General features: G+C 38.7%; 1 protein-coding gene and 1 long non-coding RNA gene across 2 annotated transcripts; one reads left to right on the forward strand and one right to left on the reverse strand.

Annotated features, from left to right (window-relative positions):
* Window positions 1-2,467: 2,467 nt before the first annotated feature.
* On the reverse strand, window positions 2,468-4,709 carry LOC114925272 (uncharacterized). Its single transcript, XR_011872227.1, has 4 exons — window positions 3,910-4,709; window positions 3,542-3,744; window positions 2,883-3,387; window positions 2,468-2,784 (listed from the first exon to the last, which is right to left on the reverse strand). It is a non-coding gene; the product is annotated as an uncharacterized lncRNA (long non-coding RNA).
* A 1,937-nt stretch (window positions 4,710-6,646) lies between these two features.
* On the forward strand, window positions 6,647-8,149 carry LOC112750613 (3-ketoacyl-CoA synthase 11-like). The gene has a single exon (XM_029292962.2). It carries the CDS (start codon window positions 6,647-6,649, stop codon window positions 8,147-8,149), a length of 1,503 nt encoding a protein of 500 aa, XP_029148795.2.
* Window positions 8,150-16,226: the final 8,077 nt, after the last annotated feature.

Below are 16,226 nucleotides of genomic sequence, written 5' to 3' on the forward strand. Positions count from 1 at the left end.
GCAAAATAGTCTTTGCGCGCGGGTTTTTTCAAATCATTATGAGCATTAAATGCCCAGCGCGGAGAACGAAATGGCAAACAGATGCCACAGCAGATCAAGAGACACGCGCACAAGAGACGCGTTCCCCCACGATCAGCCGACCCAACGACAACGCACGAGCGTAAACATCACGCGCCATCAATGGCCCCCAGAGCCATTGCTGACGCGTCGGGGGCACTGTTACGGCCTGGCCCAAACTCATGCGGGTCAACTCGACCCGAGTTCTCGCCGGCCCAATGGTGCGTCCTCCACCCGACCCGGACACGCGTCCCGTACGGCTCACTCACAGCCGTGGGATAACCCCTTTGGGGACATGGGCCTGCCTATTCGAAGGGCCCACCACTGACATGTATATAAGGGGGAGACTGGCTCTCCCCCCAAGGTACGTCACATTTCACACATCATTCCCTCTCCGCCTGCACATATTCTGACAAGGGCGTCGGAGTGTCTTTGCAGGTGGCACCCCCCCTTTCTCCATCAGAAGTGCTCGGGACCTCGCTCACCCGGAACCTGGAAACCACGGCCAGACGAGCTTCTCCACCATCCGAAGCATTGACCTCAGGGTCCTAACCCGAACCGTCCGGTACCCGACTTACCGAACGTTTTTAAATGTATTTTATTGTAATCAGAATTTTGAGTTTAAATTTAGCTTAAATGTTTTGTTGGTCCATGAAATAATTAAAAGTAGGTTTGGTCCAATAATAATAATATAGATAAAATCAAATATTTACCGTGTCCACCCACTTTAATATTTTAGAAAGTTTCAATAAAATTAAAAAATAGTATTAATCTCTCAATTATTTTAATAATTGTCCAACTTTTTTTCTTTCCCAAATTTTCGTCTAATTTAAATTTAAATCTCACTTTTTTTTTATATATATCTCTTTCTTGACGTTTTGATTTTTAAATTTTATATAAATTTACGTACAAATATGTTGGATCTTTGGAGATACATTGACAATGTAAAATATTTTACATTATTATACAATGATATTTATTTATTTTTTTTATGACTATTCACATAATCAATACAAAATATAGTTATTTTTACTATATGATCTTATGTAATTATTAGATGTACGTATAAAATTATTTTACACTGACAGTGTATTAAATTAAATTATAAAAATATTCATAAAAAACTTTTGATTAATTAAATATCATATTTTAAAACTTATTTCTCCATGATTTATGAATTAAACATTGTAAAAATTCCTTTACCTAGTCACTAAAATTAATTTTAAATACTTGTTTAAATTTCTTATAATGATGACTTACTTTAAAAATATATTTTTATGTCGTAAATAATAAATAAAAAATAATAAAATAAAATACATTTAAAAACTTATTTTAAATACCTATTTAAATTCTTTATTATAACTTTCTTTGAAAAAATATATATATATCCTTGCTTTATAAATAATAAATTATTCGACAACAAATTAATCTTACACTTTTTTGTTTATAATATAAAAGCATATATCATTGTATATTATTTATATGTTATAAATACAAGGTTATTTTTCAAGAGATCAATTTTTGTATTGTCATAAAAATGTCAATCGAATAAGTTTTTTTTCCATAAACTCATATTGAAAACTTAGTCCATACTTAAAAAAATAATTTGGCTAGCTCATCAAAAAGCCCAATAAACATAATCACAAGCATTAAGATAACATTAATATATTCTACCTAATCACTTTTCTACATCCTTCTGACTGTGACAGAAATTGTCCGTGGATATGATCACAGTACTCATACGCGTCACTCATCTAATGACGACACATCACTTCCTCACATGCTAAAAAAATTTGCTTTCAGCACGGTAGCATTACCCAAAATTTAAACCTCAGTGCAACATTAAAGAAACATACAGATATGCCATCTATGCTAGGCCTCTGCTGTCAGTGGTCTTTCCATTTAATTAGCATAATTTTTTATTCATTTCATGATGACCGAAAATTATTAGTTTTTTCAATGATTACACAAACATGATTGGGCCCATTTTTAAAAATGGCTTGACTGAAGAGCATATTTTCACAGACCAAGCTTTCATTGCATATAGATAAAGAAGACAATGTATGAGTTTAAATAATTTTCAATAATCGCAGACCTAAAAAAAAAAAAACTTTTCAACAACTTAGCCGCCGGTTTCAAGCCACTCTGAACTCCTAGATTTTATGTATTGGAATGACATTTATAGGGATGTAAAAGAGGTGATATTGAATATTTGGAGGAACCCAGAGGAAGTGAAGTTTATTGACAAGACCCTGCTTGTACTCATTCCAAAGGTGGATAAACCAGAATTCCTTTCCCAATTTTGACCCATATCACGTTATGCAATGTTTTGTACAAAGGCTTTTCGAAGATCATGGTGGAAAAATTAAAGCCTTTCCTCAAAAATAGAGTTTCTCCCCATCAATCTAGCTTTGTTCCTAGCAAAAATATTCATGACAATATCATTATTATTTAAGAAATAGTTCATATGATGAGAAAGATGAGAGGTAGCAAGGGCTTTATGACAATTAAAATTGATTTAACTAAGGCTTATGACAAACTAGCTTGGAGTTTCATAAAGTTTTCCCTAACCCAATTCGGTATTCCCTCAGAGTTGTGTACCATCATCATGAACTGTGTGACTTCTACCAGCTTCTCCACTTTGTGGAATGGTCAAAAAACGGATGAGTGTGTTCCCTCTAGAGGTATTAGACAAGGGGTTCCCTTGTACCCCTATATATTCGTCATCTGTATGGATAAATTGTCGTACATCATCTCTGAAGCTGTTGAAAAGAAAATCTGGAGACCAATGAATGCAGGTAGAAATGGCCCCAAATATGTCTCACCTTATGTTTGCTGATGATTTAATCCTTTTCTCAGAGACTACGTCAGATCAAATGCGTAGCATTATGAGTATCCTGAAAGATTTCTGTGAAGAATCTGGCCATCTTATTAACCAAGCACAAACCAATGTTTTTTTTCTCAAGGAATGTGCCTTCGGAGACTAGACAGAACATCACTCACATAAGTGGGTACTTAGAAGTCAAAGAGATTGGTAGATATCTTGGTGCTTTTATCCACAACTCCGGAAGAAAAAATAATAGATTTGGTATATTATTGATCAGATTAAAGCTAAGCTCCAGGGCTGGAAGACTAATTGTTTATCTATGGTTGGGAGGATTACCTTGGCTCAATCGGTAATTGGTGCTATGGCTATTTATCCTATGCAACACGATTGCCTCCCCAAGAGTACTTGTCTGGCTATTGAGAATTCACAACGCGTGTTCATTTGGGGGCATGATAGCACCTCCAAAGAAGTCCATCTCATTAGATAGGAGATTCTTACCAAACCTAAAGGAGAAGGGAAGTTGGAAATAAAAAAGCTAGACAAAGTTAGTGAAGCATTCCTTGTCAAAAGAGGATGGCAATTGATCAATTAACAAAATCAATTCTGGGCTCAAGTTTTAATAGGAAAATACGATAGACATCATAATTTGTAACATACCATTATTGCTAAGGGTGGAGACTCTATCCTTTGGAGAAGTCTGGCTGAGATATGGAATATGGTAACAACAAATATAGGTCACTTGATAGGTGATGGGGAGAGTATCTTTTTTGGAAGGACCAGTGGATGGATTATAGAATTATCCTTGCGAATGTAGCCTCTCCTATTTTGTCGTGTGAGGAGGCAAACCAAAAAATGAATGCCTATGTGAATAGAGATGAAAGTTAGAAATTCTATGAATTGGATCATCTTCTTCCAAATCTTTATCTTTCGAAAATTTTGAACACTCTTCCCCCATCAAAAAATTAAGGAAACGATATATTGATTTGGAGGCCAAATCCAAAAGAGATCTTTATGATAAAACATACCTACAGGATTCTCATGAACTAGACTCAAAGCCATAACAAGATATGGCAGAGTATCTGGGAATGGAAGGGTCTCCAAAGAGCAAAAATTTTTGTCTGGCAATTAACTCATGGAGGAATTCTAACAGCGGCCAAGACTGCAAAGTGGAGATGAGGTAATAACCAGAATTGCCTGTATTGTGACCCGGACATTGATACCCCTATCCATGTCATTAGAGACTGCCCTGGAGCTTCTGTTGTATGGACCTTGCTGCTAAATCCTCAAAGGGTGGGAGAATTCTTCAATCTCGGACTGCAAGATTGGATTCTAGCTAATTTCAGTCTGGATTTTGGTAATGATAGTGAAATAGATTCGAAGGTCTGTTTACGATTGCTACTTGGTCGATCTGAAAATTCAGGAATGAATTCATTCACTAGAACAAGAGTTATCCTTTGAGGACCAAAGAGATGAAAATCAAAAGGTTAGCTAGAGAAGTAAGGGAAACTACAAGAGGGGAGGATGGGAATCTGCAACGAGTTAACATTTCACTGGTTTGGCAACCTCCTCTTGATCAGTGGGTCAAGCTTAATATTGATGGAACCTCGCAAGGTAACTTTGGACCTGCTAGTTTTGCAGGGGTGTTTAGAGATAGTGTGGGTGGTTGGATCTTGGGATATGGGTGCAAGTTGAGAACTGTCAAAGCGATTCAGGCAGAGGTGGAAGCTATTCTTATGGGACTCCAGATAGCTAAGAGGAAGAGAATCCCCAAGCTTATCATTAAGAGTGACTCGCAAGGGGCCATTGAGTTAGTTAGAAATCCCCCGAAGTTCCATCCCAGTCTCACTCATCCAATAAGAAAGATTGTGTCGCTCTTTGCATAAAATTGACAAGTGGTAATCAGACATGCTTATAGAGAGGTAAACCAGGTGGCAGATGGGTTAGCTTACTTAATGTTGAATCAGAATAGTAACCGCGTGGAATGGGAACACTCTCCTACATCGATCTCTTTAGCCTTCTTTGCTGATAGAAGTGGGATTCACTTTCCCCGTTTATCTTAGTTTCTTTTTTGTTCTTGGTCTTAGGCCCTCACTTTTACAGAAACGAAAAAAAGAAGAAATTCAAGTCCAAAAAAAAAAACTTTCAAAATCTTGGCCGTTCACATAATTTATATACAATGCAACTAGGTATCCTTTATATATTGTCCTTTATTCAGTTTTTAGAGGAAAGAGAGAGAATATAAAATAAGTAACTCCCTTAATCTAGCATTTCTCATTTATATTATATCTTAATAGTGGAGACAAATAGAATATCACATTCCGCCCAAATACAACAGCATATGAGAACAATTCTAAGGTGAAAAAAGTATCTTTGGATCTTTTAAAGACATGAATGCTTTTATAATATGAAAAAGTACGAGGAATGTTGAGACCGATTCATCAAATTAAACCATATTAGCAAGAATGAAAACAAAAATATTAGAAAAAAAGATATAGTGACACGTGGTAATAAAAATGTTCAAATTGAATAATAATATCTAAAAAGATAAATTATGTTTTTTTTGTTTCTAACGTTTGTGATTTGTTTTAAATATCCTTAATGTTTAGTTTTATTAAAATTTTGTTTTTAACGTTTTCGATTTGTATCAAAATTATCGTTGAACGTTAATTTCATATAAAATTTTAGGGACAAAATTGAAAAGTTTCAAGGATAGTTTTGTTAGAAATTGAAAATGTGAGGGATAGAATTGAATGAATCGAAAATGTTAGGGACAAAATTGAATGAAATTAAACGTTAGGGATAATTTTAAAAAATATTACAAACATTAAGGACAAAAGGTATACTTTATTCTATATAAAAATATAAATGATATTTGTACTACTTTTTTTTAGTACACTTCCTTGTACACTTTTTTATGCTATAAAAGATTTTTTTTATCTTTTTCACTTTTTATCAAATAATTCTAATACAAAAATTAAAATATATAAATTAATACATAAAAATGGTGCATAATATAGGAATAAATTTGAACATGCATTTATGCTACGCGTATAATACATCCCCTGATTTGATGTCCAGCATTCCTTGAGAGCTTTCTCTCATTCCTTTCTAACACCCTAACAAAACAGACGTTTATATGTATGTCTACCAACTAATATAATAATGCATGTAACGATCTTCTGTTTACCACATTAGACCGTTATTGAGTTTTTTTTTTATATATTTTCTTTATTTACTGTCGCTTAAATTCACTTGTCTCTTCATTTTCGAGGGCGACGCTCCTACTTTCTTCAATGACTTTGACATTTTAAGGTAATTAAAATTCCCTTTCAATCTTTCTTTTCATTTTACCCTTTTGGAAATGAGTTTCTGGCATATTAAATTGGTAAATTGAACTCTTCCATATGAATAAGGAATGAAAATGCAATTTGTCTAATGGTAATGCATTTATCTTATTTATTTATATATTTATTAAATTTTCATTAATAGCAAAATGATTAACATCACTGCATATATGCTTAAATTTGCATGGATGCAAATTCATATCAAAATTGAATTTGAGTGGGTACATGAATTTGTCTAAGAAAGCTAGCTTTTATTAATATTGTTACATGAATCTTCATTGTAAGCTACAAAACATCAATTTCAGCTACTTACATATATATATTCATCTTCATTTATAGAAATTAATATCGTGCAACCAAAATTGATTTAAATTTAGAAAAGGGTAAAATAGCAGAGACAAAATCAAAGACGCCATCGATGCAATCATCCACACAGAATCTTCCTGGCTTCAAGAAATCCGTTAAACTGAAGTATGTAAAGCTTGGTTATCATTACCTCATAACCCATGGAATGTACCTCTTTTTTTCCCCTCTTGTGGGAATTATACTTGCGGAGCTGTCCACTTTCACAATAAAAGATGTTTATGATATTTGGGAGCATCTACAATATAACTTGGTATTTCTTATTCTATGCTCCAACCTCCTTGTATTTTTAACAACCTTATACTTTGTGACTCGACCGCGGCCGGTGTACCTTATCGATTTTTCCACCTACAAGGCCAAAGAATCTATGCAATGCTCAAAACAAAGATTTATGGAGCAATCTCGAATGAGTGGTTTTTTCACAGAGGAAAATCTCGAATTCCAACGAAAAATTCTTGAGAGATCTGGTCTTGGGGACAACACTTATCTTCCTGAGGCTGTCCTTTGCATTCCTCCAAACCCTTCAATGAGTACAGCTAGGAAAGAAGCCGAGGATGTAATGTTTGGTGCAATGGATGATCTGTTAGCAAAGACTTCAATAAATCCAAAAGACATTGGGATTTTGATTGTAAATTGTAGCCTGTTCAATCCAACTCCATCCCTGTCTGCAAATATTATCAATCACTATAAGCTCCGAGGGAATATAAAGAGCTTTAACTTGGGTGGAATGGGGTGTAGTGCTGGAGTTATATCGATTGATCTTGCTAAAGATCTTCTCCAAGTACATCCCAACTCATATGCATTGGTAGTTAGTACGGAGAACATTACTTTGAATTGGTATACTGGAAATGATCGATCGAAACTCGTCTCAAATTGTTTGTTCCGTGTGGGAGGAGCTGCAATTCTACTTTCCAACAAAAGATCCGACTGGAGACGGTCGAAATACCAATTGTTTCACACTGTTCGCACGAACAAGGCCAGTGAAGACAAGAGCTTTAGCTGCGTTACACAAGAAGATGATGCCAATGGCAAAGTTGGTGTCACATTATCAAAAGACCTTATGACAATTGCAGGGGATGCTTTGAAATCCAACATCACCACATTAGGCCCTCTTGTGCTTCCAACATCTGAGCAATTGCTATTCTTTGCAACATTGGTTGCCAAGAAACTTTTAAAGATGAAAGTCAAAGCATATATTCCAGATTTCAAGCTTGCATTCGAACACTTTTGCATTCACGCAGGAGGCAGGGCCGTTTTGGATGAGTTGGAGAAGAACTTGCAGCTATCTCCATGGCATATGGAGCCATCCAGAATGACCCTTTATCGTTTTGGAAACACGTCTAGCAGCTCGTTATGGTATGAATTGGCTTACACAGAAGCCAAAGGAAGGGTCAAAAAGGGTGATAGAGTATGGCAAATAGCATTTGGTTCTGGATTCAAGTGCAATAGTGCAGTATGGAAAGCTCTCAAGACCATTAACCCTATTAAAGAAAAAAATCCTTGGACTGATGAGATCCACAACTTCCCAATTGAGGTTCCAAGGGTTTCATCATTGTAATTCTGAACAATGCAATTTCACATATTGTTGTTTACTTCAAGGAGGATTTGGAGGATCATATTTATGTTAGTGTAAGGCATTGAAATACATTTATAAAATGGAAAACGCGAACATATTATCTGTTCATAATATTCAATTCACTAAAATATTATTGTCACAAAAGAATTTAGTTTTTGAAATCTTGAAAAAAAGAAATAATATCTTTGTCATTTAATGATTATCTTTGTAAAATAAAAGATGATGATATACGAGGGGAATAATAATAATAATAATAATAATAATAATAATAATAATAATAATAATAATAATAATAATAATAATAATAATATTTTGTGAAAAAAATTGGTTTGATAGGTGCGGTACATGTCTTCTAATGCAATGAAACAAAAAGTGGAAAAATATATGTTAAACTTAAAGTGTTCTATAGTCACTGAAAAAAAAAAACAAAAACTTGAAGTGTTCTACTTTAAAGTAAGAGTAAATAGTCAAATTAAGTTTTAAAAGATCACTCGATCTCTATATTGATCTCCAAAAGATTAAATTAATCAAAATCTTTCTCGAAAAATTTTAAATTAATCACGTTAGTCCCTCTGTCCATTCTGTCACTAACATCGTTAAATTTTGCTGACGTGGCACGTTAGTTTTTTTTTCAAGATTCAGGACCACAGACGGACCCAAACCATTAGAAAACTGGAGCCTAACCCAACAACCCGACCCGGCGGTCACATACTCTCCTTCTCCTCTATGCGTCTCAGCCTTTATGCCGGTTCCAACAGGTGCTGCCTCCTCGTCGATGCCGTTCTAAACAACTGATTATTAATATCCATGGATGGAAAAAAAATCTGTTAGAAATAATCGATACTCAATAAGCTTTTCTGTGAGTTGACGGATATCATTTGAAGCATGCTTTCTAAGAGGATTAATAGCCTTTCCAATCTCAATTGCATGGCAAAGGTAATTCCAAGAATTAGAGAACTCGCCAAAAAAAATTTTAAAAGCCAGGATAGATTGCCAAAAAACCAAAGCAAAGAATGATTGAATTCACAAACCTTGAGACAATCAACAGTGAGTTTCATCAATTGCAGCTTCCTCAGTGATTCAAACAATACTACATCTGACTGTTCTTCCGTTTCATCAGTCAATGCCTCAGCTTCACCAAAGCTATAATTGCTAAGGACCCTATTCACATCCTATTCACATCATAAGTAGAGCAGATCGGTGCAAGTTGCAGCGGAGGAAGAAACCACATTCCACTAGAAGCCAGCAGCGGTGATTGAGGAAGAGGACAGAGAAGAGTTGGACAGCGCAGCGACGTCAAACTCTACGACATTAGGCGGAGGGTGCTCAGTGAAGTAGCAGCTACCTATTCATGCTAGAGAGGAACTGCGGGCAAGGACCGGCGGCATCATGGTAGAGGAACGTGCATGGACTGACGGTGACCTAAAATAACTTGCAGGGCGGCGGCGTGGTGGAGCTTCAGGTAGAAGAAGAAGAAGAAGCTGCTGAATGTGGGAACAAGGAAATCCTATTCCTTGCTATGCTGGGTTTGGGTTTCGTTTGATGCGGGTAGGATTCGGATTCGGGTTGGGTTGTCAAGCTAACGTTCCATGTCAGCAAAATTTAATGTCGTTAGTGACAGAATAGACGGAGGGACTAACGTGATTAATTTTAAATCTTTCAAGGATAATTTTGATTAATTTAATCTTTCGAGAATCAACTTGGAGATCGGGTAATCTTTCAGGGACTAATTTGACTATTTACTCTATAAAGTAACATAACTTTGAGACAAAAAAATGTCTATTCACATGAGAGGGTTATAACCTAAAAAAAAAAAAAAAAATAACACCATGATATATAACGAACAATATTTTAGCCAATATCAGTCAATAATTAATTGGATTACAAGCAAAGCCAGAAAAAAAATCAAAATAAGTCATTTCGATGAAAAAGTTTCTCCTTCTGTTCATATTTCTCATTCAAACTTAAAAAAAATCCAAATAAATCTTCTTTTTCTCACTCTCCTTTTTCTTTCTCGAAGGAATCCTTCATTCTTCCTGACACATCCAAAAAACATTGTCAATCATTGCTCCGTTAGTCATCAATGTCACCTATGTTTCTGCTTGGCATGTCATCACCATCTCCAGCCACCGCTGTGGTCGCATTTTCTTTAGCCATCCAAAGAATAATAAGGGTAGATGCTATGACATGGTGGCTTGCATGCAAATTCAAGACTCTGTGATTCCGAAGACAAGTCATCAAAGATGAGCACACGGATGATGAACAACAGCAAGTTACAAATGATTGTTATTGCACCTGCACATTATTATTCTTCGCTTTTTCTTGATGTTTTATTTACTTTTAGTTCACTCTGCTAATTTTGATTCCAATTTCCAAAGTTGGTTTACTTTTTAGTTTTAAGTTATGTTATACGTGCATCTAATTACGTAACATCATATCAAAAAAAATAACTATCTTTCACATTGACTGTGTAAATAGTCATCCAAAAGAATAGATTTAATTGCATGACTATGTAAAATATTTTACACTATTAGTATATCAAAATTAAATTTTATTTTTAGATTTTTCGTATTATATGAATTTGGATGTTCCTTTTTCTATACTTATATATATTTTTTATTGTTTGATTTTGGATGTTCTCTTCTTTATACTTTCATATGTTTCTTCTATCTTATTAAAAACTTAATTGGTTTGAAAAAAGTTTTCAGGATAAGAGTTAGTTACCTAAACCTTTTGAAAAAAAAATAAAGAAGAAGAATTGCACTGCAGTATTTGTGCCAAAGGCTATACCACTTGTTCATATCCTGGGTCGAACTGTCCGACCCGGGATGATTGGTGGCAAAACGACTAACCTCTTCAGGTCCGACTATCCGACCTCTTCTTAAAGAGATCGGCCAAATCGACAGGAGAGCCCAGTAAAGGGCCCAAATGGAGGAACACGACCCAAATCCAAAGGCAGTTCAAGCTTACAAAGATAAAGGCGGTTCCCTTAAAGATAAGCTGACTTCACTCAAGATAAAGATAAGATAAGATAAGATAACTAACTTATCTTATCAGAAAGGTCAGCTCACACTACTATAAATACACTGGAGCACCCAGGTATAACTCATACTCTGATTCTACATAAAACCTGCTTAATACCCGTGCTAACTTAAGCATCGGAGTCTCTTGCAGGTACCCCCACCCTCCGGTGGCCAAGGATCAGCAGTGCAGCTAGTCCAACAAGTCGGGCGCAACAGCTCCGGCCGCCACCAGCTAGCCGGACACGTCATCTCCGACCAGTACGAAAGATCTCATCCGAGATCGACCTCCAGTTTCAGGTAACCCTCGAAACATTGGCGCCGTTGCCGGGGACCCTGAAAGTCATCCCAAAACCATGGCGGACGGCCATGACAACGACCATGACTCGGATCTGGAGAACAGAACACCGCACAAGAACGCGGACACTACGCTAAAGGATACTCCGGAATCCAACAGGGACAAAAACTCACCAAATCCGGAAGCCATGGAAGCGCTTCAAGATCGCTTAAAGCAACTTGAGAAAGAAACCCAACAACAACGGGAGATCGGAAATGATCTATAAAGAGAGGTACGACGACGTCGAGAACTAGAAGAAAAACTACAGCAATTAGAGGCCGACCTCAAATCAAAAGCTCCTCGGACCACTCCTGAGGAAAATTCACGCAAAGAATAGGATCCATTCACCAGGGAAATCATGAAGACCAAAATCCCAAAGGATTTCAAGCTCCTGGATATGGTTTTGTATGATGGCACTACAGATCCCAACCATCATCTCAGCAATTTCAGAAGCAGAATGTACCTTACAGATGCCTCAGATGCCGTTTGCTGCAAAGCTTTTCCAACAACTCTCACGAAAACGGCGATCAGATGGTTCGACAACTTACCTCCGAAGTCCATCTCAAACTTCGACGACCTGGCCAAAAAGTTCCTGGCCAGATTCTCCATCCAGAAAGATAAGGCCAAGCACGCACCCAGCTTACTAGGGATCAAGCAAGGAGATCGGGAGAGCCTCCGCGACTACATGGAAAGATTCAACAAAACATGCATGGACATACAAAGTTTACCAACAGAGGCCGCCATCATGGGGCTTATCAATGGCTTACGAGAGGGACCTTTCAGCCAATCTATATCAAAAAAGTATCCTACCTCCTTAGACGAAGTCCAGGAGCGAGCAGAAAAATACATCAACATGGAAGAGAACGCTCGGCTGGGAGAAATCTCAAAATCTGGGGCCTCCTACCGAGACAAAGACAAGGACTTCAAAAGGAAAGAAGATTGACAGGGTGAGAAAATAAAAAAATACCACAACTACACTCCTCTCAAAGCATCCCTGGTCGACGTGTACAAAGAAGTCTGCCATACAGAAAAAATTCCTCCAGCGCGGCCACTCAAAGGCAAAAGGGGAGGAGGAAACCGGAAGGAATATTGTGAATACCATCGAATTCGAGGGCACTCTACCAACGAGTGCTTCGACTTGAAAAATATCATAGAAAAATTGGTAAGAGAAGGAAAATTAGATCGATTTCTGGCCACCCAGGATGATGACCAAAGAAAAAGACGGAGAGACGAAGATGATGGACGAGCTGAACGGTCACCTCGGACACCAAAAAGACACGTCCACATGATACACGGCGGATTCGCAGGAGGTGGGATCTCCAAATCATCCCGAAAGAGATATCTCAAAGAAGTATATCATGTTGAGGGAAAGGAGGAAGCACCCGACATCCCGGCGATAACATTTACAAAAGAGGATGCATCCGGCATCATCTCGGGACACGATGATCCCATGGTCATCAGTATTATACTGGCAAACGCCAATCTACACCGCACACTAGTAGACCAAGGGAGTTCTACCGACATCTTATTCAAAACAGCCTTCGACAAGCTTGGTTTAGACAAAAAGGAACTTAGAGCATACCCGAACAATCTGTTTGGACTAGGAGACACTCCGATACAACCGCTGGGATACGTATCGCTACACACTACTTTTGGAAAAGGGAACCAATCTAGGACCCTCAAAACAGACTACATTGTGGTCAACGTAAGTTCGGCCTACAATGCTCTCATAGGTCGGACAACACTCAATCAACTCGGCGCAATAGTCTCGACTCCGCATCTATGCATGAAATTCCCAACTACAGAGGGGATAGCCACGATAAAAGTAGATCAAAAGATGGCACGTCGCTGTTATAACGAGAGCTTAAACCTCAAAGGCAGAGGAGAAGAGTTTCATACAATTGAGCTTGGCGGAGCTCAGCGTCGAGAAGAACTCCGTTCGCACCCAGAAGGTGAGGTAGAGAAGGTTCAGATTGGAGACACCTCGGACAAAACGACTAATATCGGCACGGTCCTAAGAAGAGATTCAAAGGAATTACTGATACAATTCTTATGAGATAATGTCGACCTCTTCGCATGGAAAGCCGCAGACATGCCAGGCATAGACCGTAAGCTAATGTGCCACAAGTTGGCGGTCTATCCAGGATCTCGGCCGGTGCAGCAGAAGCGAAGAAAAGTCGAACCAGAACGATCCCAAGCTGTGGAAGAACAAGTACAAACGTTACTGGAGGCAGGATTCATAAGAGAAGTCAAGTACCCACTATGGCTAGCCAACGTCGTCTTGGTGAAAAAATCAAACGGGAAGTGACGCATGTGTACCGATTACACCGATCTCAACAAAGCCTGCCCAAAAGATCCATACCCACTCCCAAGTATTGACGCTCTGGTAGATGCTTCCTCTGGATATAGATACCTCTCGTTTATGGACGCCTATTCGGGATACAACCAAATCCCCATGTATCCACCAGATCAAGAAAAGACCTCGTTCTTAACACCAAAGGTGAACTACTGCTACATCGTGATGCCTTTCGGTCTCAAGAACGCGGGAGCTACTTATCAAAGGCTAATGAATAAAGTCTTCTCAATCATGGAAGTCTATGTGGACGACATGTTAATAAAAACACAAAGCGAAGATACATTATTGTCCGACCTGGCTCAAGTGTTTGACACTATAAGGAAGCATAACATATGACTCAACCCCGCAAAATGCACCTTCGTAGTCGAAGCAGGCAAATTCTTGGGTTTCATGCTCACACAAAGGGGAATTGAAGCAAATCCAGACAAATGTCAAGCTATACTCAACATGAAGAGCCCAACCTGTGTCAAAGAAGTACAACAACTCAACGGGAGATTGGCCGCCCTATCCCGATTCTTAGCAGGAGTTGCGATAAGATCTCTCCCCTTCTATGCTACTTTAAGAAAGGGAAAACAGTTCGAATGGACGACAGAATGTGAGCAAGCTTTCTGAGACTTCAAGGAGTTCTTAGGACGGCCACCTATCCTATCTCGACCACGAGAAGGAGAACCACTCATATTATATCTCGCAGTAGGAAGCCGGGCGATAGCCTCAGCACTAGTCAGAGAAGACGAAAATGGGCAACAACCCGTCTACTTCATTAGCAAAGCACTACAGGGATCCGAGCTGAACTACCAGAAAATAGAAAAATTTGCCTATACTCTCATCCTAACATCTCGACGACTCCGCCCGTACTTCCAGGCTCACACTATTAAGGTTAGAACTAACCAGCCCATAAAAGGAATATTGCAGAAAACAGATTTAGCAGGCATAATTCTACAATGGGCAGTCGAGTTGTCAGAATTCGACCTCCAATATGAAGCTCGGACGGCCATCAAATCACAGTATCTGGCCAACTTCATCGCAGAATTCACAGATACCCTGGAAACTCCCACAGAATGGAATCTCTACATGGACGGTTCCTCAAATAAAACTGGAAGCGGCGCAGGCGTGATAATAGAAAGCAACCAAGGAACCCAAGTTGAGCTCTCCCTCAAGTTCGGGTTCCCGGCCTCCAATAACCAAGCGGAATATGAAGCATTATTAGCTGGTTTGAAGCTGGCTAAAGAGGTCGGAGCTCAAAAACTCAACATTTACAGCGATTCACAAGTGGTCACATCACAAATAACAGGGAGCTACCAAGCCAAAGACCCACCATGAAAAATATTTGGATAAAACCAAGGAACTACTCGGACAAATCGGGGAATATAAGATCTGCCACACACCCCGCGAAGAAAATGCCCGAGCTGATGCACTCTCAAAACTAGCCAGCACCAAACCAGGGGGCAACAATAGAAGCCTCATCCAGGAAATGTTGCAAAACCCGTCAATCTCGGAAGAGGAAAAAGTCCTGGCCATAACAAGCCAGGACCAAGGATGGATGACCCCCATAATCAATTACCTCAAAGAAGGAACACTCCCCGCAGAAGAAAAAGAGGCAAAGAAGTTAAAAAGGGAGGCACAGTACTACACCATCATAAACAACATCCTGTATAAAAGAGGAATCTCAATACCTTTACTAAAATGCATGCCGACCTCCAACACAAGGGAAGTGCTAGAAGAAATACACGGCAGCATTTGTGGCAATCATCTCGGAGCACGAGCTCTCGCCAAAAAAGTACTCCGGGCGGGATTTTATTGGCCAACACTACAGAAAGAAGCCACAGAATTTGTAAAGACATGTCCACCATGTCAAAAACATGCCAACTTTCACATCGCCCCGCCAGAAGAGCTCATCAGTGTGACTTCGCCTTGGCCGTTTGCAAAATGGGGACTCGATCTTCTCGGCCCCTTCCCACAGGGATCAGGACAAGTTAAATTTCTCATAGTGGGAGTAGATATCTTTACAAAGTGGATCGAGGCAGAGCCCCTAGCCAACGCCACCGCTCAAAGAAGCCAGAAATTCTTATATCGAAACATTGTCACAAGATTCGGGGTTCCATATTCAATAACCACAGACAATGGCACCCAATTCACAGATGCAGGCTTCAGAAAACTAGTAGCCGACTTGAATATAAAGCACCAGTACACCTCCGTCGAACATCCACAAGCCAATGGGCAGGCCAAAGCTGCTAACAAAGTCATATTGGCCGAATTAAAACGGAGATTACAAGATGCAAAGGGAGCCTGGGCAGAAGAGCTCCCACAGGTCCTGTGGGCATATCGAACAACGCCACATTCCACCAC

The sequence above is a fragment of the Arachis hypogaea genome, chromosome 15 (assembly GCF_003086295.3).
Source record: "Arachis hypogaea cultivar Tifrunner chromosome 15, arahy.Tifrunner.gnm2.J5K5, whole genome shotgun sequence".
Lineage (NCBI taxonomy): Eukaryota > Viridiplantae > Streptophyta > Magnoliopsida > Fabales > Fabaceae > Arachis > Arachis hypogaea.

What these genes read in the sequence shown, in the direction of transcription:
- LOC112750613 (XM_029292962.2), top strand. Translation starts at nt 6,647, where the DNA reads ATGCAATCATCCACACAGAATCTTCCTGGCTTCAAGAAATCCGTTAAA.